This window comes from Pezoporus flaviventris, unplaced genomic scaffold (genome assembly GCF_033815535.1).
Source record: "Pezoporus flaviventris isolate CSIRO_AGI_PZ_B2104156 unplaced genomic scaffold, CSIRO_AGI_Pfla_v1 ptg000059l, whole genome shotgun sequence".
Classification (NCBI taxonomy): domain Eukaryota; kingdom Metazoa; phylum Chordata; class Aves; order Psittaciformes; family Psittacidae; genus Pezoporus; species Pezoporus flaviventris.
In genome coordinates, this window is record NW_026892607.1 from 2,726,948 (window position 1) to 2,750,597 (window position 23,650).

At 45.4% G+C, this 23,650-nt stretch overlaps 1 protein-coding gene across 2 annotated transcripts; it reads left to right on the plus strand.

The window, feature by feature from the left end:
• The first annotated feature begins 126 nt into the window (after window positions 1-126).
• Window positions 127-22,981, plus strand: LOC133277676 (cystathionine gamma-lyase-like). Of its 2 annotated transcripts, XM_061469774.1 has the most exons (12): window positions 127-314; window positions 1,738-1,819; window positions 2,331-2,426; window positions 5,084-5,193; window positions 6,003-6,134; window positions 10,880-10,937; window positions 11,884-11,961; window positions 12,938-13,090; window positions 13,289-13,410; window positions 19,985-20,037; window positions 21,291-21,429; window positions 22,242-22,981. In XM_061469774.1, the coding sequence occupies exons 1-12, from the start codon at window positions 153-155 to the stop codon at window positions 22,260-22,262; spliced, it is 1,206 nt and encodes a 401-aa protein (XP_061325758.1). In that variant the 5' UTR covers window positions 127-152; the 3' UTR covers window positions 22,263-22,981. The 2 variants fall into 2 exon arrangements, with proteins under 2 accessions (XP_061325758.1, XP_061325759.1); XM_061469775.1 differs by lacking the exons at window positions 21,291-21,429; window positions 22,242-22,981 and adding an exon at window positions 21,021-21,241.
• Window positions 22,982-23,650: the final 669 nt, after the last annotated feature.

Below are 23,650 nucleotides of genomic sequence, written 5' to 3' on the forward strand. Positions count from 1 at the left end.
GCGCTGCCCGGTCCCGCCCCGCCCTTCCCCGCCGCAGCCAATGGGAGGCGGCGGCGAGGCCCCGCCCGCGCCGGGCCCCTGGTGGCGTGGGGCTGTGGTGCCGGTGCCGGTCCCTGTGGCGCGGTAGCCGTGGCGGTGTCCGGAGCGCAGCCATGGAGCACGGCGGGGCCCGGGACTTCCTGCCGCCGTTCGCGCGCTTCGCCACGCAGGCGATTCACGCCGGGCAGGAGCCCGAGCAGTGGAGCTCTGGCGCCGTGGTGCCGCCCATCTCCCTCGCCACCACCTTCAAGCAGCAGGGCCCCGGACAGCACGCGGTGAGTGCGGCCGGCGGCGGGGCACCGGGGCGGGCTTGTCCTCGCCGGGACGGACCGGGGAGCTCTGGCATGGCCGGAGGGGCCAGAGGGGGAGCGGCAGCCTCTGGGAAGGGGAGGAGAGGAGATGGGAAGGGTTAGGGTTGAACTGTCGTGAGGTTTCTGATGGCTGCCACTCAAGTATGAGGGAGATGGCACAAACCTGATGTTCACAAACCAGTTTGTTCCGAAGCTGGTGCCTGAACATCACCCTGTGCTGGTTGGGCAATCCGTGTTTGCCGTGTGATCTTTGATTCCACACAGCCACTCGCATAATGCTGTGAGTGCTTCTAAGTCAGCAGCTGTTTTGAAGAAGACCACAGATGAAGCAGTCACATGCTGCTGTGTCCCTGTGCTGACAAGAGCATGGCTGTGTTCCTGCTGGAAGCTCTGTGAGAGCCGTCTGCCAGATTCCTGAATGCAGCCAAGTTCTCATTAAGCAGAAGTCCTGAAAGTACACAGATACCAGGACACTTAACAGTTCCCTCTGTAACATTTGCATTCATGCACAGAACCCCAGCCTGGTTTGTGTTGGAAGGGACCATAAAGCTCCTCCAGCTCCAACCCCTGCCACGGGCAGGGACCCCTTCCACTGGAGCAGCTTGCTCCAAGCCCCTGTGTCCAACCTGGCCTTGAACACTGCCAGGGATGGGGCAGCCACAGCTTCTCTGGGCACCCTGTGCCAGCGCCTCAGCACCCTCCCGGGGAAGAGCTTCTGCCTAAGAGCTCATCTCAGTCTCCCCTCTGGCAGCTTAAAGCCATTCCCCTTGGCCTGTCCCTACAGGCCCTTGTCCCAAGCCCCTCTCCAGCTTTCCTGCAGCCCCTTTAGGCACTGGAGCTGCTGTAAGGTCTCCCTTGCATGAGTATTTTTTGTTTCTTGTTCAATTTTCTCCGTCTTCACATAAAAACTGTTGCACTGGAAAGTGGAACTTGGTCTGGTTTCATGCCAGGGAAACGGCTGAGCTTTCAAGAACTTTTGATGGGTACAGGTTGGCGCTGGTCAGTGCCCTGTAGCATCTTCCAAGCAGAGCATTGTGGTGATGGGACACATCCTTCCTGATAACATAAGAATGTGTGGAATCTGTCAGCCTTTTCTCCAACAGTGACCAGAAGTGGTTATCTGGGAAAAAGTAGGAGAACATGGCCAGCAGTGCGATACTTCCCCCAGCACACCCCTAGAAACCATTCTGAGGTTGGGGATGCCTGATCAGATGCTGTGTACAGCAGCTTGGTGTAGCCAGGAAACCAGCCTGATGGTCTTGGAGGAGGTGGATGCATAATCTCGGTGCTGAGCACAAGGGCTTTTTAAGGAACCTGGGACAACTATTGTACACAGCTTCCTCCGTGCTCTCTCTTAAGTTGTGTCTGTTTCTTGCTTTCCCGATAGGGTTATGAATACAGCCGGAGTGGAAACCCCAGCCGGAATTGCCTGGAGAAGGCTGTGGCAGTACTAGATGGAGCTAAATACTGTAAGTAATTAATAGTTTCCTCAAGCAAGATGGCAGCATGGTGTTTCCTGATGGTCTACAGGAAGCATAACTTGGGGAGCAAGGACACCAAGCTGTCAGCAGCAGTCACATCACAGCAAGGCTTTCACAGCCTGTACCTGCTGGTTATGGGCAAGAGTGAAAAGTGTTCAACACATTCAGCAAAGTCCAGCTCAATCCCTGGGCTTCTGCAGGGCTTCCTCTCGCTGCATTTGATGTCTGAGCTAAATGGAATCTGTCCTTGTGCAGCCGCACTGAGTGCAGTGGGGAGCAGGAGACAGGCAGCAGTGCTTCCTGGACTATTGTTCATTCTGGGTTCCACTCTGTGTAAAATCAGGCTGCTGCTTTTACTCAGTCCACTGAATGATTGAGATAGTGTGAGAGTGACAGAACAGGTTCCTTTTAAAAGCAAAGTGAGGAAATTGAAGGCAAGTTTGACAAGGTTTTATCACATTAAAACACAGTGTCTGCCCCTTACTGTTTTCTCTTTTAGGTTTGGCTTATGCTTCTGGCTCAGCTGCTACTTTGAATATTACTCACCTGTTAAAGGCAGGGGACACGATTATCTGCATGGATGATGTCTATGGAGGTATGTAAACCACAAGGATGCTTTTGATGTTTATTGCACAAGTGATTAAATGTACCTATTTGTGATTGTCATGACCTGAATTTCCCACACAGGACCTTACTTCCCTTTACAGCCTTTTCACTTTCTGAGAACACAGAACACCCCTGTCTGATTTTGGTGTTAGGAATTCAAACACTGAAAGGTTCTGTGGCATAACATGCAGGTTTAAAACAATATAACTAACTAATAATAAGTAGAAAACAGCAATATCTTGGCCTTGCACAGATTTGTTTGCAAAGCAGGACCCCCCACAGCAAAGTTTTCCAGCTCCTGGTATTTTACTATCCCTTTCCCAGGTCTGACCCTTTATCAACCAGCATTTTGTCTGAACTGTTTCAAACAACTATTCTGTCATCTTTCCTGAAAGCACAACTTGCATCTGCTATGCACATGTCTTCTGAATGCTTCAGCGGTGCTGCAGCTCACTATTAGGTTTTGATCTTGTATAGTTTTTTTTTTATCCATTCTTCCAAGAAACTCCCCAGGAACAGAGTTCATCCACCTCTGCCAAAGTCCTTCAAAAGATTGATGCCACCTAAAAGTCCTTAGCAGGAAAGTCAGAGATGAATCTCATGGTTTCTTCCCTGAGGGTTTTTTTCATGCTTTTGTTGTAAAGAGACCAGCTTCCCCCCAGCCAGCCTTATTCAGCAGACCTCACACGTCATACATGTTACATCTGCAGATCTGCCATTGAACACTGTGGCCAATATGTGTTCATCCCCTTCTTTCCTCTTTTGGCTGTTAGGGGCTCCTTGTCCCCTGACATCCCTGCTTGCTTTTCTCCTAGCTCGTGCTCTTCTGGCTGTTCCTAGTCCTCTTTCCTGCTCGTGTTCTTAGAATCATAGAATCACAGACTGATTTGGGTTGAAGGGGCCTTAAAGCTCCTCCAGCTCAAACCCCTGCCATGGGCAGGGACATCTTCCACTAGAGCAGCTTGCTCCAAGCCCCTGTGTCCAACCTGGCCTTGAACACTGCCAGTGATGGGGCAGCCGCAGCTTCTCTGGGCACCCTGTGCCAGCGCCTCAGCACCCTCCCGGGGAAGAGCTTGTGCCTAAGAGCTCATCTCAGTCTCCCCTCTGGCAGGTTCAAGCCATTCCCCTTGGCCTGGCCCTATAGGCCCTTGTCCCAAGCCCCTCTCCAGGTTTCCTGCAGCCCCTTCAGGCACTGGGGCTGCTCTCAGGTCTCCCCTTCAGGAGCCTTCTCTTCTCCAGGCCAAACCAGCCCAGCTCTCTCAGCCTGTCTTTTCAGCCTCGTAATAGCATCCTTTGAGTCAGTGGATATGAGCGCTGGTATGTGCCCCTGCTCCATCAAGGGCACACTGGCTTTGCTAAGCTTTTACCATGTTTTTCTGTAAAAGGCCGGGTTGGATAGGAGAGCAGTGCTGCACTTGCTAACAGAGCAGCGCTGCACTTGCTAACAGAGCAGCGCTGCACTTGCTAACAGAGCAGTGCTGCACTTGCTAACTCAAATGAGGCTGCAGATTGCAAGGCTGACAGAAAAACAGTGAAAGAATTGAAAGGCTCTCAGGCAATGCTGACAAGTGCGCTGCCTGGGATGTGTTTAAGAGTTGCTGAGTTTTGGGAGGGTGAGGAGGAGCTGTCAGGTTTTGGCACTTCTGAACTGTGAGCCGCTGATGTAACTTCTTAAAAGAGCTACTTTCTGTGCAACCTTTGATTTCCATCTAAGGTTTCATTGTAGTGTGTTATTACTTGAAGTATGTAAAGCAACTTTCTGTTGTTTGTAGAGCTGACAGCCTAGGCGCAAATTTCCTATACCTGCACATATTTCCTACAGCACAAGTGACACTATAATATACAGCTCATTGTAGACATAAAAGTATTTCCTTTAAAAAATCATCATTCAGACACAGCATTCAGCGCACAGGATCATACCCTGCACGTGTTAGGACTTTATGGCTAAATGGCAAACTCGTGTTCCGTGTGAGTGAGTGAATGTTAAACAACCTTGGCAGAAAGACTGAAGGAATTAATTTTTAATCCAGGCAGCAGATAGTCACTATGCTGCACTTCTAATGAGCAACTGGTTGCTCCTGGCTTCTTCTTTTAGTCTTTCCAATGAAGGGTTGCAAAGACAGAAAGGAAGGAAGTAATCACTCCTTTATGTTTCTTGCTACATGTTGCTTCAATGGAATGGTAAAGAAACACAGTAGCTGGAGTTTTCCCCTTGAGAATGTGGGAGAAGAAGCAGCAGTGAAGCTTATGAAATAGAAAAGAGTTTGTGTGGTGGAAAGAAGTAATTGAAAAGTGGGAAAGAGAATGTGAAAGCTGTAACCACTAACTTGTGCATGGCAAAGGACTGGAGGAAATGTTAGAAGCAGGTGAACTAAAAGGGGTCCATTTAATTTTCTGATTAAACCAACCCCAAAGAGCTGATAATTGAAAGTACTTCTTCAATCACTCTGATTCCATATTCCCATTAGTCCTTTTCCGTGATCTATGGAAATCTTTAAACTTTTTGGGAATAAAAAATACTAATGTGCCATTCATGGTGTACAGCATAAAACTGTACCCTCCTGACTTTCCATGCATGAATGCAGGAGTCTGGGGATCAGTGAAGTTTTGTTTTGCACCTCTGATTTTTTCGTTTGTGTTTTTTAGGCACAAACACATACTTCAGGAAAGTAGCCACGAAAATGGGTTTGAATGTAGTTTTTGTTGACTGTTCAAATATTAAATGCCTGGAAGCTGCAATTACACCAGAGACCAAGGTAGGGGAGAGGGAAATTGCTGAACTTACTTGCTTAATGTCATTCAACAATTCGATTCTTGCTCTTATTGTAATGGGTGTACGTGTCAAACAGAGTGGGCTACAGGGGTGTCTTTTGTGGGGACAGACTGGGGCAGAGCTGGCTCCAGCACTTCTCCACTCCAGTCCACTTGGTGGTGGTGCCTCACTGACAACACTTAGAAGGATAAAAACAGTATGGAGAGAGAGGGGAAGAGAGAAAAGGTCAGAAACAGCAAAGGGAGCAGCAAGGTCAGAGGAAGAGGGGGTGCTCCCTGTCACTGGAACAGATAAATAACCCTCTGCTCTAGTGGAAGATCACTGAGCTGGAAAAGGCTTACAAAGTTTTGAATGTAAAGACTTTGGTGTGGCTATGTCAGGCCTTCTTCAGATGCAATGCGCTGAGGTTTTCCAAAGCTTTGATGTTATTCCCTTTTATCAGCTATTTTTATGGAAAATATTGCCTCTCTCAAGAGCCACAGAATCACAGAATGGCTTATGTTGGAATGGAGCTTAAAGCCCATCCATTTCCAACCCCCTGCCACGGGCAGGGACACCTTGCTCCAAGCCCCTGTGTCCAACCTGGCCTTGAACACTGCCAGGGATGGGGCAGCCACAGCTTCTCTGGGCACCCTGTCTTTCTGCAGTAGGGATGCTGTCTTATTGCCACTCTGCAAACCTGCAGGAGAAGCTGACACTCAACAAATTAAACCACTTGTGGACTTACACGTGTATCATCGCCAGCACTGTAAAATCTCTAAACTGACTTTTTGTGTTGTTGAATTACTGCAGCTTGTTTGGATTGAAACACCCACAAACCCCACACTGAAGGTCATTGACATTCAAGCGTGTGCAGATGTAGTACACAAGCATAAAGATGTTCTTCTGGCGGTAGACAACAGTTTTATGTCTGCATATTTCCAGGTAAGCACTTTGTTTACAATTACCCCATCATTTCAGTGTATTAAAAGGTGCATTTTTTAAATGGAAACACCACCATGGGACTGTAGTTTTGATCTATGTCTTGTAAAATGACCTGTTCTGTTTCTAAATACAACCCATGTACTGTGCTATTTACATTACTAAGGATGGTATGTGCAGTACTTTGTAGCTAGCCCCATCCCAGTGTGATTGATACCAGCAAACCTAGTATAGCTCAACAGTCCAATAAACACACTGAATCAGGTAAGCCATTCAAAAATCATGTTTTTTTAGTCCTCACTGATGGAAATCATAACAGGCCTATTAAGAAGTATCCTGTTTCCTAACTTTGGCCTTTTTATACCATTTCTTTTGTATATGCTGTTTATGATCTGTTCTGAACCACTTGATATTCTGAAAAGAGCAGTGGAAGAAAAAGTTAAACCAAGCAAACTTTGTTTCCTTTTGAGACATTCAATTTAACTTTTCTTCAATATCTTGTTGAATGTGTGGCTTAAGAGTTTGTCCTTTTGATCTCAAACAACTAGCATAACATTTCTGCTTGGATAACTAGAATACATGAAGTGAAGACTATTAAACTTTGAAGTCTGGTTCATCTTAACGTGGGCTAGAAATATTCATTTGTATTTCCCAGGAGATGAAGCTGATTCGCTGTGTTTTTAAGTCTAAAGAAAAAGCTTTTTATGAATGCAAAAGGCAAGGTGTCTGTTTTTCTTAAGGGCACTGAGATCTTTATAAATTAAGAGAGCTTTCAGAAGGTGTTAATGCTTAGCTAAAGCAGCACTTGAGTTTGTCTTCTGCATACCAAAGGCTTGACGATTTCCCCTTTGCAACATACATTTACTTGGCAAGACAAGTTTGAAAGAAGCCAAGTGAGCATCTGGATATATGAGCTAGTTAATGTGGCTTTTATTGGCCTGCTGCTAAGAGAAAGTCAGTTGTAATGATTAACTCTAATTAATAGTGAATGCCTTTAAACCCCTCCATACTGCTGCTGATGCACTGTGCTGAGAAGATCCTAATTTGAGGGTGATTTGTATAGCACTGTTGAGTGTAAGAGGCACTGGTGTTTATGCTGCTGCTCTCCTGGCTGCACACCGGGAATGCACATCATCCACGTTCCTTGACTAGGTGCCCGCGTTTAAGCTGACAGCAGCAGCATTTCATTCTAAATCTGCTTTGTTACCTTTTAACATATTGATACTTTTCAGCCTTTGAAATGTGTTTATCTTATGTGCAAAGTCCTTTGCTTAGTGACTGATTAAAAATATTGGTCATTACTTCTCACCCATCAACATCTGCCTTTGCTTCACCTTCGAAAGGCTTCTGGGAGGTCAGGGAAGAGAGACCTGGCAAAGGAAACCTCTTCAGGTTTGTGTTGGAAGGGACCTTAAAGCTCATCCAGCTCCAACCCCTGCCACAGGCAGGGACACCTTCCACTAGAGCAGCTTGCTCCAAGCCCCCTTGCTCCAACCTGGCCTTGAGCACTGCCAGGGATGGGGCAGCCGCAGCTCCTCTGGGCACAGCTTCACCCGAGCACCACTGTCACGGAGGGGGTGCGTTTTGCACTGAAGGCAGATGTGGCCATGAGCCCCCTCTCCGCAGCCCGAAGGGGTATCTGGGGAAGGGAACATGTGGGTATCTCCATCCGGAATCCCCCATGAGGATGCCTGCAGCAGCCAGGACGCGCTGTGGGATGTGCTGAGCACTGGGGCACCAGGTGAGTGGTGCCATCCTCCATGAGGGGACCTTTTTTCTTGGGATCTTTGCTCCCCACCCCTGCAGCACTGAGCAGAGGAGATGCAGCTCCTGGCTGCTGGCTCCCAGCATTGCAAATGTCAGCGGGGGCAGGAGTCAGCACCTCCTGCTCTCTCCCAGTCTTGGGTTCCCCTGACTGGAGCTTGCTTTGGCATCTATCAGCTGCAGTCGCCGTTACAGCCCTATGATGAAGGGCTTTTCTGTTTCCCGGCCATAGCACAGCCAAGAGCGGGACCACATTAGTCAGAAGGGTTCTTAGAAACTCCCAGCTTTCACTTACAGGAAAGTTGCTGTAATTGAAATCCACTATTTGTCACAATTGCATAAACTTGTGTATGTAGGGGCTCTCAGGCGGGGCTGTGCATACTTTCCATCTCCTTTGCCCACTGTGCAGAGCTGCAGACGGGCCCTTTCTGTCACCCCTGACCATGAACACAAATACGAAGGTGTTTCATCTTACCCACTGCTGTAGGTCTGTGCTGGAGAATGAACTGGGAATGGCAGCTCAGCATCCTGCATATTTGGGGATTTAGCAGACTCAAAGGCAGTGATCCATCAAAGCAGATGCACTATCGTATTGGTACAGAATCCTAACCATCACAAGCAAGTGCTTGTGAAACACTGAAATGAGTTTGAGCCTGACAAAGGGCTTCATAATTTTTTATCTGCTGTTGTGTGCAGGAGCTGACAGACAAATGCAATTTGTGTTCCTCCCTTCTATTGTCTTCCATTAGGAAAATATTGATTCTCCCATGTCTTGCTAAGAAGCCCAGTGGTGTAGGATGGAGACAGAGCTCCTCTGGGTACCCTGTGCTAGCGCCTCAGCACCCTCACAGGGAAGAGCTTCTGCCTAAGAGCTCATCTCAGTCTCCCCTTTGGCAGGTTAAAGCCATTCCCCTTGGCCTGTCCCTACAGGCCCTTGTCCCAAGCCCCTCTCCAGGTTTCTTGGAGCCCCTTTAGGCACTGGAGCTGCTCTCAGTTCTCCCCTTCAGGAGCCTTCTCTTCTCCAGGCTGCCCCAGCCCAGCTCTCTCAGCCTGGCTCCAGAGCAGAGCTGCTCCAGCCCTCGCAGCATCTCCATGGCCTCCTCTGGCCTCACTCCAGCACCTCCACGTCCCTCTTGTGCTGCTGCCCTGGAGGTGGATCAGGGCTGCAAGGCGGTTCCTTTGAGTGCAGCAGAGAGGGAGAATCCCTTCCCTTGACTTGCTGCTCATGCTCCTGTGGAAGAGATGCAGGAACTCAGTTTGTAGGTGATGTTGGAAACTTCACGTTGCATTTTTAATTACTGAAAGCTAAGAGGAGGCAGAGGCATGAGGTCCCTGTTTACCAGCTTATTATGGAGTCCCTTATTCAATGCAGAAATATAATGGATGCATTACTAATTGGAACTGCTCTGTGAAAAACAGTGTTTGTGGCATATCCATGTGTCCTCCTGTGCTGTGCCTTCAACTTTGTGAGAGTATTTGGGGTCTAATCATTTGTTTATTATTATGTTTATCTTGTTTATATTCTCTATCTTCTTAAATTACTTAAATTGCTCTCAGACACTAGGCAATTCAGCAGAAAGTAGCAGGGTCAGCTATTGTGGCAACGTGGAGCTGCATTTTCTGCACTTTGACTCTATGGAAAATTTGCTTGTGCAATTGTTCAAGTGGAAAACAAATAATGGAGGAGTAATTTCCAATGGGTGTGTTCCTCCAGGAAGGATGCTGGTATTTTTAGTATGTAAAGGAATAGGTAAAAAGACGAGAGGAATAAAAAGCTAAATTTGTTCAAAACCCAAAGGTAGGCAGTAAGTGAAAATGAAAAGTGTCTCTCTGCATTTATCCTTGCTGGGAGCGTAACTGCAACATTTAAAGTCATGAAGAGTAACTAATAGAGTACTGAAAGCGCCTTAGTGTAGAGGGCTTGACGATTTCCCCTTTGCAACATACATTTATTTGGCAAGACAAGTTTGAAAGAAGCCAAGTGAGCATCTGGATATATGAGCTAGTTAATGTGGCTTTTATTGGCCTGCTGCTAAGAGAAAGTCAGTTGTAATGATTAATTCTAATTAATAGTTAATGCCTTTAAACCCCTCCATACTGCTGCTGATGCACTGTGCTGAGAAGATCCTAATTTGAGGGTGCTTTGTGTAGCACTGTTGAGTGTAAGAGGCACTGGTGTTTATGCTGCTGCTCTCCTGGCTGCGCACCGGGAATGCACATCATCCACGTTCCTTGACTAGGTGCCCGCGTTTAAGCTGACAGCAGCAGCATTTCATTCTAAATCTGCTTTGTTACCTTTTAACATATTGATACTTTTCAGCCTTTGAAATGTGTTTATCTTATGTGCAAAGTCCTTTGCTTAGTGACTGATTAAAAATATTGGTCATTACTTCTCACCCATCAACATCTGCCTTTGCTTCACCTTCGAAAGGCTTCTGGGAAGTCAGGGAAGAGAGACCTGGCAAAGGAAACCTCTTCAGGTTTCAGTTGCTCTTTCAGTGCTGTATCACTAATACTGGTATCACCAGTACCCATATCTAGACAGCAGTGCAGATCTTTTTCTTTGCAGACTGCATTGAGGCCTTCATTTCCCAAACAAACACACCGTAAATAGCATTACTTATCCCTGCCTCAGCTGAGCAATAGAACTATTTTTTCACAAATATGAATGTATGTTGGATGTATTCAGTCCCTCCTCCCCTGAAGCTGGTGGGAATTGGACCAGTGCTTTTAAATTACATCTTATTTTGTGTTCTTTTTATTGTGCTTTTCTTGAACTCGGAGTGCTTTCCTGTACTATTGTTTTTGTCACATATCCTATCTTCATTCTCAGGGTTTTATGTTTAAGGTCTTAAGTTTTTGTGGTTTTTAGTTTCTTCACCTATTGTTACTTTCTGTGTTGGATCGCAGCCTTTTGGGTAGCTTGAAATGAACCACAGTACACATGAGCTTTAACCATACCTATTGTTTCCATTTCATTTCAGCGTCCTTTATCTCTGGGGGCTGATATTTGCATGTATTCTGCCACCAAATACATGAATGGTAAGTGTGTCACTTTGACACAGCTCAGGCTGGCTGTTCAAGAGCCATTCTGGCTGTGGGCAGTTCATAGTATCAGACTGGTTGAGGTTGGAAGGGACCTTAAAGCTCACCCAGCTCCAACCCCTGCCACGGGCAGGGACCCCTTCCACTAGAGCAGCTTGCTCCAAGCCCCTGTGTCCAGCCTGGCCTTGAGCACTGCCAGGGATGGGGCAGCCACAGCTTCTCTGGGCACCCTGTGCCAGCACCTCAGCACCTTCCTAGTTCACGAAAACCAGTGTGCCTTTTAGTAATTCTTACATGGATTGTCAGAGGAGATGGGCCATCCAGTAGACCATTAGTCTTCATAGCTCCTAAACTATCCCTGGGAGAAGGAATATTGACCTGTCTTCAGGCAATAGACCTAGAGGTGTTTCTAGCCGTGTTGGTTTTGACTACAGTAAAGCAAGTGGCTTCAGTAGAAGGTGGTGGCTAGAAATTCCATTCAGGTTCAAAGCAGGTTTCATTCATCTGTGGTGGAGCCTGTCCAAAAGCACATTCACTGTGTTGTGTCCCAGGCAGCCCACATGGAGCTAACGTGACTGGATGTCCTTGGTGATGTGGGTAGAAGAGGAAGTTTTCTGGCTGGTGTTCACCCTTGCTAAGACAGCTCAGCAGGACACACCTGATTCCTGTACCCTGGAATTCCCACTTTCTGGCAGTTCTATTGGGAACTGTCTGGGGGCACAGGGCGGAGCATGCTGCTCACCAGAGCTTTAGAAAAAGCTGAAATCTGCCTTACAGTCCTTGTGCTGTGCAGGAAGGACAGATGTAGCAATGACAAGGAGCCCAGTGTCTTGCAAAAAAGGGACTGTATTAGCAAAAAGACTGAGAAAACATGGGTTTGTGGCATAGCCCTGCAGCTGATGGAGTGGCTGATTCTGTTCTTGTCTTCTCCTTGTGTTTTTAGGGCATAGTGATGTTGTAATGGGACTCGTTTCAGTAAACCGTGATGATCTCTACGAAAGGCTTAAATTCTTACAAGAGTGTAAGTAGTCAATGTAGGAAGTACCTTGAAATCAGTTGTGTTCAAATGTACCAGCTTGTAATGGAAAGCATGTTGCATGCACACAAGTATGAAACCTATCTAGAGATGTAGCTCAGTCATTTAAATGTTTAGAAGTGTAAATGGCCAGAGAGGAAGTGGTGACACAGATGTAAGAATCCTGAATTCTCTTCCCTGCTTTTCACTGGCCTTATACAAACCCCACAGCTTTTGGTGTGCCTCCCTGGCTTCTCTCTCGAATAATGTTAACAACGCTTCCCACTGAGAGCAGGGTGGGTTGTTCCCCATTTGTTCACCAGGGGCTGCTGAGCGGAATGAATTGTCTGGGGCAGGGGCTTGAATGGAGGCAGCACTCTTGGCCTCAGGACTGTAATTCCCTCTGTCCCTGCTTTCCTGAAAGCATCAGATGCTGTCCCCATGGGCAGCACCTGCAGTTACATGGGACACGGCTCCTTGCCAAGCCTCTCTTTAGGTTGCAGTTAAGGCCATGGCAGAAAGCACCATCATTTCCTATATTATCTTGATGTTGTACATGAAGAGGCATATAAACATTTAAATTTTGCCTTTATTTAATTCCACCTAACTCGTATCAAGTACATCTGGGTTTTTAAACTCATTCACCCATCAGAGGATATGCCTAATGCAGTTTTCTTATATAGGTTGATTTTAACAGTTTTACTGCCTCTTAATTGTAATGAATACATTTCTGCGTAGTATTCTGTCTGCCCTCTGTCTACAACAGAGAGACTAAAGGTATATTGTGTCTAATGCATTTAATCCTTGCGTCTTCACCTTGTTCATCCAGCTCATTAATTGCCTGGGTTACCGTGTGAGGAAGGCAGATTGCATCAGATCTCTTTCCACTGGTCTTGTTCTAACTTTAGGAATTTGGGAATCGGGACTTTGTGAAATTTTACTAAACCTTCCCCCCCTTTGTTGCACGTTTTCATTTCTGTAGCTCTTGGAGCCGTTCCATCCCCCTTTGACTGTTACCTGTGCAATCGTGGTCTGAAGACACTGCACCTCCGGATGAAGCAACATTTCCACAACGCGTTGGCTGTTGCTCGGTTCCTTGAGTCAGATTCCCGGGTGGAGAAAGTCATTTTCCCAGGTATGCTGGCAAGACTTCAGAGTGGGTGACTTCTGGAGTTGAGCACTGCAGTACTATGTGTAGCTTGTACGCTCTTCACGTTGGGTGACTTGACTGCGTGTCCACCTCGGCAGCGGCTGTTTCTGCGTTGCTGTGAGTGAGCTGCTCTACCCTTTGAAATGATAGCAATTAAATTAAAGCAACTTCTCTGGATTTCAGGTTTGCCTTCACACCCTCAGCATGAGCTGATCAAACGGCAGTGTACTGGCTGTCCTGGCATGGTCACCTTTTACATTAAAGGGAGTCTCAAACACGCTGTTAACTTCCTCAAGAATTTAAAGGTAAATGATGGTAAATGCATGCTGCTTTAGAGGGACTGAGACTGTGCTACTGAGGATGCTAAAGGAAGTGTTTTTTCTTGGGGTGGGAAGAGTCTTTCTCTGGACTTGCAAAGCTCTTGAAGTCTTTTGGGTGTAGCCATCCCTAAATAATAGATTATTTGTAAAGGGAGGTGCTGCAGAAAATACATGGACTCAGTCAGAGATCAGTATGATCAGACAAAAGCCATTTATTACAAAGCCGTAACCCCTTAAATACTATTTTTTACATGCACTTACAGTGATTTGGCATATTCAGATTGGATACACGTCTTGAAGACCCTTTGCAACCAGCATATAATTGGTTAAGCACAGGTGTGGGAACTTGACCTCGAAAGCTTGCCAACAGTCCACAGTTCTCATTACATCAGTGAATTCTAGCTGCTTCTTATCTTGCTTGATTAAGCTTCCTTGGGCCTCTCACAGCCTTGCTGTATCTTTCAGGATTATTCAGAGTTTATGTACTAATTGTCCATTCTCCCATGAGAACACTGTCTCCACATCTCCCCTTTTTGTTTTATATGTTTTGGGTGACTCTACTTGAGCAGGGGATTTGGGCTAGATCATATCTCCAACATATGCCAACTACAGGCTGCTGGGCCTGCCCCTTTTTTCTCCTGTATGGCTCTCTGACAACAGGGGAGGCCATCCCTCACATCAAGGTCTGGCATGGCATGTGTCCCCACCGCCCCACGCCTGCTGGGTTGCAGCCAACAGCGGAGCTAAAGGTTTTGGCAAACACAGAGGCCAACCCAGTCTTGCCCTTGACTGTGGTAGCAGGCATTTGGTCAGCCTCAGTCCTTGTACCTTGTTGTCAATGCAGAGTTTCACCTCCTTCATCCAGTAACAAGTGGCTACTACAGCAAGGCACACACACATTTACATTAGCAGAGTAACTATTGCAGGGTGCAGCAGCATGTTGAAGATGCTGATGGCAGTGAGGGACTAGCCGAAGAAATTTCTTACCAGTGGAATTCTCCCACCCTCTTAATTTGTTCCATCACCTGCTTTATAACACTACCATTGTATTAAAATCTTTCTATCTTTTGCCTTAGCATTTTCTAGCAGCTACTGCAAATTTCCGTACGCTAACATCTCTTTTACAAGTGACAAATCTATACAATACAAGGCATAGTTTCTTATTAGCAACTAGCTAGTAAATACAGGTGGTTTTACACACAAAATCACAACCTCTAATAATAGCTACTTTACAAGCACACGTATTTAGGATGTTACTTTTCAGTTGCCCCCAAGTGATGTTTTGCAGTTAATCGTTCTTTCTCTTCCTCTCTCTCATTCTGCTTGGGGTATTCACGGTCAGCTCCTGTAGCTGAGCCATCAGGTTCCTCCATTCGTCTGTCCAGCTCATGGCAAGGCTTGACAAACTTTGCAGGCAGTCGTCATGGACCTGTAGGCAGGAGGACACAAATATACCCCCTCCCCCAGGTTATCAGTTCTTGAGAAGCAGACAGGTTAAACTGCACATTGTTAACTGTCGAGGAGTTTGCTGCATCATTGCTCTTTTCTCCTTTTTTCTTTTTTTTTTTTTTTTTAATCCCTGCAAAAGCCGGCCTGCTTGGCAGCAGCTGCAGCCGCCTGCCTGCTTCAGCAGCAACTATAAATACCTGCCGGCAGCTGCACTTTTACATTAACTCTTTCATGCCCGAAATGTTAAAAGCTACCCGTTAAAAACTTTTACATGAACCCAACAATACATAAAACACCGATTGCCCTCAATACACACACACACGTGTGGGATCCCACAAGCACACTCCACACAACTACAGTATTTGAAGCACAAAATCCAGACAATCATCACTCCCACTACAGTTCCACGTACAGAACGTGGCATAAGGACCCTGTGGAGACTAACAGCAAACCAGCTCCGAGAAGCATCATTGCAGTGCGAGGTGGCAGGCTCAACCTTAGCGGGAGTCCCCGCAGAGGCTCTGCCTCCCCCAGGGCGCATGAGGCTTGGGCTTTTATACTGACCAAAATGCACGCTCATTCCGACACAGGTGGCCAGCCTGTGCTGGAAGCAGCAGCCAGCAATATCTGTAAAGGTCTCCAAAGGTTGACAGAAACCTGGACATACTTATTTTTACCAACTTCTAGTTCATGAGTATCACAGAGAGACTGTATGAAATGAGTCACAGTATGCCCAACACCCCCGATAAGAACATATGTAAGACCTTCCCACCACCGAAAACACACACAATACCCCTGTATCCCATGTTTGTCTTGCTGTAGGTTCGGGTGGGTGGGGGGGGGGGGGGGGTGGATGCTTTGTTTTGTTTTTTTGTTTGTTTTTTTTGTTTGTTTTGTTGTTTGTTTTTTTTTTACTTTAACGTAAAATTGTTTGCTCTCTTCACTATAAGAAGGACTGAAAAACATCCATAAAACGGAAGTCCTAAGCTGACATTTCAATTAATTCAGTCACTGACAAGGGGGGTTGTCCCGGGGTGGTGCTGGTTCTTTCCAGGGTTTCACCCATCGTGCTGGCACCCACCGCAGACCAGAATCTGTAATTACACACATACAACCTCGACCAGTTAGTTTTACTTCTGCAGGACCTTTCCAAATGCTGGTTTCCAAGTCCTTATACTGGACCCGAATACCCTGAGTTTTAGTCATATAACCTGAACCTAATGCCTGACCATGTATTATGGCAGGGGGGTCATTAAAGTCTCCTGTCAATCGCAGAAAATTCATAACATATACAGCTTTCTGTATCCTTGCTACTGGTGTAAGTCATTCTTCCCCTGTTTTTTGTTTTTCCAACTGTTGTTTCAAAGTTTGGTGTGTTCGTTCAATAATAGTTTGTCCTTTAGTACCCCCACGATCACCCTGACCTTGTTGTAGAAGGGGTTTAACAGCAGCAGCGAAGGCAGTAGCCATGTATCCAGCCTTTTCCTCTGCTGTGCCCACTTTAGAACATGCATCCATCATTTCTTGAAGACCAGCAGATTTTGGCAAAACCTGCAAAATACACTTACAAGCTGGGTTAGCATTTTCCATAGCCAGAGACATAAGCATGGATTCTTTAGCATTAGATGCCAGATCAATATTCTTTTCGATAGCCTCTGTCAATCTGTCAATAAATTGCATATATGGCTCAGTAGGTCCCTGCTTTACTGATGTATAGGAAGGATTAGGTTTTCCTGCTTCCGGCACAGCTTTCAGAGCAGCTAAAGCCAATTGCTGTGCTTGCTGTAAAACTTCAATTTTCATACGAGCTTGTACTCCATCAGGGTGAAATTGTCCCTTTCCCAATAACATTTCAGATGAAACACCGTGCAAAGGGTGATGAGGATTGCACTCTGAATTCTCATCTGCAGCCCTTGCAGCAAGCTCCTCAAACCCACTTTTAAAATGTAGGAGCTGTGAAGGAGTTAATAAAATTGCAGCCACTCTGAGACAATCATTTGGAGTAACATTACTAGAAAAGAAAGCAGATAACATTTGCTGCGTATATGAGGAAGACAACCCATACCGAGTAATTGCTCCCTTAATTTCTTTCATAGCTTTCCAGTCCATAGGAGTCCAGACAGACTGTCCCTGAGAATTCATAATAACAGGGAATGCAGCGGGAACACCTATCGGTAAAATAGTACTGCCTATGATTGCATCCTGAACGCAGCCTCGCCATCTCATGGCACTCGGATTGGCTTTGTTAGATGTAGGAGTCCGTGGTAACGGCACATCACACGGACTGATCTTACCTGTTTTTTCCCGTTTTTCTGGGGCTTGCTCCCTCTCCTCCCCCAACTTGTCCAGACGGTCCCTCAAGTCCTGCAATTGCTTATCTAAGGATTTTGTCCATTGCCCCCAGTTCCACTCATTTTGCAGCTCCGGTGGGAGCGATGCAAGCGGTGGTGTAGGTGGTGGAGGTAGGCATTTATTCGGAGTTACACTCTCCTCCTTAGGAGACTCCCACCCCGGCAAAAATTCTTGGAGATTAAGTTTAGGGGCAGTAGCAGCACGAAAAGGGTTAACATCAGTTTATTTCGTTTCCTCACTAGCCCCTACAGGCTCCCGAGTATCAGCTGGAGCTACCACCGGTAAAGGCGTTGTCGACACAGGACAGGGGAAAGGCGCAGGGTCCTCAAACATTCGTACCGTGCTGTGTGCCGGTTTGTGGCCAGAATGTTTTATGCCCGAAACAGATGGCACTACCACGGCTGTAGCACCGGGTGCTGAATCTGATGTAGGTGCCGAGCCCTGCTGTTGCGAAGGCGAGTCAGATTGAGCTGTAAAAACGGATTTTGCCGCCTGTTTCTCAGCCTTCCTTGCGGCTAGAGTCCCTTTTAGAAGTAACCAGGGGGCAGCCTCCTTAAACCCACAAGTAACTTGATCCCACAGGCATGCCCCAATTTTTTTCTAAGTCCCGAGATCAAAAGCTTCATTAACCCCCTGGATCAGCTCTTTTTCTTTACTCCAGAGCAACAATCTTTTTAACAGATTATCGCCATGTTCTGTCCCTCTCACTGAGAGGATAGGCTGGAAGAGCTTAAGGATGACCATTTTTTCTTTACTTAATTGATTCCCCATCCTAACCCTCTTCCAGACCCCGTCGGCTGTTACCTTATTTGCACTGCGCAGTGTCTTCCGGGCTCACTAGGCTCCGTTCCGAGGCGACTACCTCCCGATCCTGGTCCTGCCGGATCGAACCCAGCCGACGTCCCTGCGGCTCCGCGTTTTCCACTTCCTTCGGTGCCACGCGCTTTAATTCCTTCAGTTTCAATATGAAAAATATGGGGGGTCCTTGTTCGGGCACCATTGCCACAGAATATACATGGACTCAGTCAGAGATCAGTATGATCAGACAAAAGCCATTTATTACAAAGCCGTAACCCCTTAAATACTATTTCTTACATGCACTTACAGTGATTTGGCATATTCAGATTGGATACACGTCTTGAAGACCCTTTGCAACTAGCATATAATTGGTTAAGCACAGGTGTGGGAACTTGACCTCAAAAGCTTGCCAACAGTCCACAGTTCTCATTACATCAGTGAATTCTAGCTTCTTCTTATCTTGCTTGCTTAAGCTTCCTTGGGCCTTGCTGTATCTTTCAGGATTATTCAGAGTTTATGTACCAATTATCCATTCTCCCGTGAGAACACTGTCTCCACAGGGAGGCTAATGGGAGGGAAGTAAAGGATGCCTAGGCTCATTTGAGGTGTTTGTTTACACAGTAGGGTGTAGTATATCCAGGCCTCCAAAGGGCCTGCATACCTGCCTTCTGCAGAAATGCCTGTAGGATTTGAAAGCAGAGGAGCTGGGGCTGGTGTAATACTGTTGTAATAGTTCAAAGCACTCATCAGGGCAAAATCCCATTGAGAAATGACGTGAATCATGAAACAAAGAGGGAGTCCCTCAGGTTGGGGAAGACTTGTTTGTTTATTTTACCTAAACCATAGGCTTTTGCCTTTGTCTTTGCCATGTATTTATTCTGCCTGTACTCTTTAATGTGTTGGCTAGTCTTGATCTCTGGTTAATTTGCTTCCTGCACTTGTGCTTTTGCTGGTTTGTTCTTGGAAAACAAATCAACATATAATAATCAAAAAAAGAAAATTAGAACTTCCTTCTCCTCCCTGTCTTACTTACTTCCCACTCAATGTGGGAAGCTGAAAATGAACTTACTAAAGACATGGTTTTCCAATAAAATACTGTTTTACACGAGAGAGCATTTAATCCTGGCACGGGAGATCTACCAGCTTGGACAGAAAGTGTCAGGAAATACAATCCAGGAGAAGCAAGTTCTTATGAGTATACTCAGGTCAGCCCTTTGACTTGGATAGCCATCAGCTTGTCACTAGGTTGGTACAGAAGTAAAGCCATTTCCTTAAACCATGGCGAGAAGAGAGTTAGGTTTAGGGTTACTTTGTTTAAAGGGGATAAAAGTGAATATGAGCAGCAGGAGCAGCAGAGGAACATTGAGGGCAGTAAGTGCATTCACAGCAGAGACACTGTGAATCTATGTTTGCTGCAGCTGGCTCTCCAGAGGGCCCTTTGTCACCCAGGAATGTATGCCCATAATTCAGAGATCACTGCTGAAAGAAGGGGTTGTAAGATAGGGTATAATCACTTAAACCTCAGCTGAAATTTATGAGATCTGAGTCTTTGTTCAGGCAGCCTGCTCTATCTGAACAGAGTGAACACTGCTGGTGCCCAGGCAGAGCTGCTCCATCCTGTTGTGCATTTTCCCTTCTGCCCTTCCTCCGTGCTGCCCATGTATCACATTGTGGGAGCTACTCCTGAATTACATTTGATCAACATGGGCATATTTTAGTTTCAGCTTTGCATCAGTGTCTCTTCAGAGCCTTTTTTAGGACGAGTCTGGTTTAAATCTTAGTATCATCTCTTACCTGCTAAATGTAGAATTTATACCCTAATTACAGGTAATACCTTTTCTAATATAAAAATTATCATAGAAAAACTTAGAAAAACCCCTAAACATTTCTTTTCCCTTAACCATCTCTTTCCAAGCATTCAGAACCTTACACTTGTTATGTTAACTTGATTTTCCTGTAGGTTTTTACGCTGGCTGAGAGTCTGGGTGGCTTTGAAAGCCTCGCAGAGCATCCGTAAGTCATCCTTCATCTTAAAAGCCTAAAACCAGCTGCAGGGTAACAAAAAAACGTGATGGGAGTTCTAAAACTTTCTAGTCCACAAAGCCAAGATATTTGGCATATAATTGAGATCCAAGGATAGAATGTTGTATAGCGCAAACCCCAGAGGCTACTCCAGAATGAGCGTGGCTTTAGTCAATATGAGTGGGATGTTGAAAGGATTTCCACGTTTCCTTGTCTTAACTGGGGACTGAGGTGTGATTTGTTACTGTGATGATAAGAAATCCAAGAAATCAACATGTGTTTGAGTAGTGAGCAGTTTTGGTCGCCCTGTTGAGGAAGGAGCTCTGCTGTTCTGCCTGCTTACACAAGAGGGCATGGTCAGTATGCTGCATTGACTGCTCCATGTCAGGGGAATTTTGTGGGGAATTTAGTAATGCTTAGGTGCCCCTATCTAGGTTAAAAGGCTAAAAAATAGGATTTTTATGAAATTAGATTATTTCACTTAAATCCAGTCTGCTTTTCAAAGAAATACACAGAAAGTTATGGCTAAATTTATATGCTCAATATTTTCAGTTATTCATTTTTGAATAACAGCAAATCTTAAAACACTCAAGCAGTTCCCTGCCTCTGGCAGGGATTGGAACTGGATGATCTTTAAGGCCCCTTCCAACACAAACCATTTTGGATTCTAATCCAAAATGTAATTGTGAATTGGTGAATGTCAGTGACTGAACACATGGGGTAAATAGCTCCTTAGCTATATCCTCCATAGCAGATGGAACAAACTCGTCACTGTAAGTGGGTGCAGTTTGACAAATGACCCAAGAAACCAAAAGTTAAAATCAAAATCTCAGGAGATTTCACTCTGGAGATTGTCTATTGCAGCTGTTTCTCCATGTGCTTAAAGCAGAGCTTTTAGGTACCCTTTTCTAGAAAATAAGATAGAAATTAAATATATCTGGGAGGAAGAGGAATAGGACTTTCTCCTTTTTCAGGTCCAGATTAAGTATCCACTTGTTATTCATCAGTAGTGGCTTGGAAATACTGTACTGGGAGATACAAGTCACTGACTTGTCTGCAGTTCATGTAACTTACAGGAGTTGAGGACATGATCCCTTTGCATCTGTGGGTTAATCAGCAGGTGGGACCCAAAAGGTGTAAAACCTTCATGGATTTTCAGGGAATGCTGCCAGGAAACCAATTGGTTTTGTCTTTAATGATAAAACTAAAAACTTCTTAGAAAAAAGGCTATTTTTTTCCTCCAGGGCCATCATGACTCATTCTTCAGTGCCTAAAGAAGACAGAGAAGCTCTTGGAATCAGCGACACATTAATTCGCATGTCGATTGGTTTGGAAGATGAAGAAGACTTACTGAAAGATCTAGATCAGGCCTTGGAGGCTGCAGTAAGTGGGTTGTTACCTTAGTGCCATCACTCCCAAAATGATTTCCCCTCTGCCTCCCTCACCAAACTATCTGCTGGTAATTCTTGCTTCGCTTGATTTAATCGTAAGGGTACCTTGCAGAGTGTGTGTAAAGCTTTTGTTGTTAGGTTTCTCTGTGCACCAAGGTTTACAATCCTTGTCAGCCACCATCTGAGTTGACATAGATTCAGACAGGATGTGCCTGACCCAGTGATGCGGGTATCCACTAAAGTCAGGCTGAGGGGAAACTCATGTAGACATGGAAGTGCCTAGTGCGTGCTTCAGATGTTTCATGTCATAGTTTTAGAGGGTTGAAATATATTAAGGAGCTTCAAGCGAAGAGCTCCTATCAGACAGTAAGTCCAATACTGGAGTAACCTATTTCATTTGTAAGCACTACTCCTACTCCTCTACCCAACCTTCTGGATTTGAGACAGTAGATTAAAATTGTTCTTTATTCATGGTAGTGAACGTGATGCCACACAGGGACTTCATTTCTCAAGGCAGCTCACATAAAATGCATGAGGTGTAGATGTGTTTGTGTATGAGCACACACACATAGAATCGTAGACTCCTAGTTCGATGTACTTTTTGTCCCTCTGTTTTTCACTCTCTTTTTGTTGGGTGATAGGGAAAATAAACCATAGTAAGAGCACGTATTTCTATATGCCAGCACAGTGCATGAAGATAATCTAATGCTAAAATGTACCTTATTTATGAAAAGGAAAACAAAACCAGCACAGTTGATACAGGTGCTTAGCGTAATTGTCTTTCATTTTTCCTTCTTACCGCAGGTCACAGAGTGTAAAGCTTGAAGTCTAAGGCCAGAACTTGGAATTGAATGTGGAAATGCCTAAGAAAGATGACATGGAAAGCCAAATTGCTAATGATTTTCCGTTGATTTGTCTCTGAGAATTTGAATCTGTTCAATGGAATCCCTGCATCCCTGGGGATCCTTGTGCTGTAGGTTTATTCTGCTGCTGCCAGGCTGTGCATGGACCGTGCACTGTGACACACAGCCTGGGCTCTCCTGGGGGTCCCTTCCTGTTCTATTGTAATTCCTTGGGATTGGAATTCGTAGAGTCAATACACTGTGTCTGAGAGCAGCCAGATGCACACTCAGGAATATTATCCTGGCTCTGTCAGTGAGGGTAGTGTTTCGGTAGTGTTTCTATTTGTCACGCTGGCGCTGCAGGGCTGTTCTGTCAAAGGGTTGGTTGGTTGGTAATGTGAGTGCTCCTCAAACTGCACAACAAGTTTTTCTCATCTCTTCTAACCCAACAGCCCAACTTGAGAAGTGCTGAGTTAGGTATTTGTTGTTTAATTAGTTGGAAATGTGGTTAAATGTTTTTTCTCCTATTGGTATCTTATGGAGCATTGAAAATGAAGCGAGATCCAATACCTGGTAAACAATGGGAACTTTTTAAAGAGGATTCTTTCACCTAAAAAGTACAAAATCATCTGATGTCAATTATGGTAATGATTTGATTTATATTTGGAGCTGGAATATTAATTAAAATATGCTTTGAATTTCCCTGATGTATTGATTTGATCTTTTCCTATACCAGCATTCCAAATCAGCTGATGAAATGACCCTGGATTTGTGTAAATTTTCCAGTGGGAGATGGATGTCACTGATGTTTTTGCTTTTGTCAAAAAAAGGATATAAATTCTAATCTATGACAACTTATTCTGCAAAATGCAGTATTCAGGCGAGGAATATCCAGGTGTTTCAGGGTGCTGCTGGCTTGAGGTAGGTGGTGGGTGGCTGCAAGGTTTCATCTCTGAGCAGAGCTTGCCCACAGCTTATGAAATACTGAAGAACCATAAAGGAGGTGCAAGTACTACAGGCATTTCTCACTACTACAGGTTATGTCTTTCAAAGTACTACAGGCATTTCTCACAAGCTACTACAGGTATGGCTTACATATGGCGTTTCTCACAAAGTGCTGCTTGTAACAAGTGTGATTGCACAGATCTGTCTTTGGTAAAAGCATTCAGCTTTCCCAAACTGAATAAAAATGGGATTTCCAGAGGTGTCTTTTCATTCTGTTTCTTTCTCAGATGAAGAAAGCACAGTGTCTGAGTGCAAGCAGAGCGTTAAATAGGTGAAAACTTCTATTTCTTGTCATTAAAATGCAGACTGCTTTCCATCCTGGATCAATACAGCATTTCTGTGTGAAAGCACAGAGTAAAAAGACAA

What these genes read in the sequence shown, in the direction of transcription:
- LOC133277676 (XM_061469774.1), top strand. Translation starts at nt 153, where the DNA reads ATGGAGCACGGCGGGGCCCGGGACTTCCTGCCGCCGTTCGCGCGCTTC. An exon ending in GCTTAAATTCTTACAAGAGT is followed by an intron (nt 11,962 to 12,937) that starts GTAAGTAGTCAA and finishes TCATTTCTGTAG; the next exon opens with CTCTTGGAGCCGTTCCATCC. An exon ending in GAAAGCCTCGCAGAGCATCC is followed by an intron (nt 20,038 to 21,290) that starts GTAAGTCATCCT and finishes TTTTTCCTCCAG; the next exon opens with GGCCATCATGACTCATTCTT.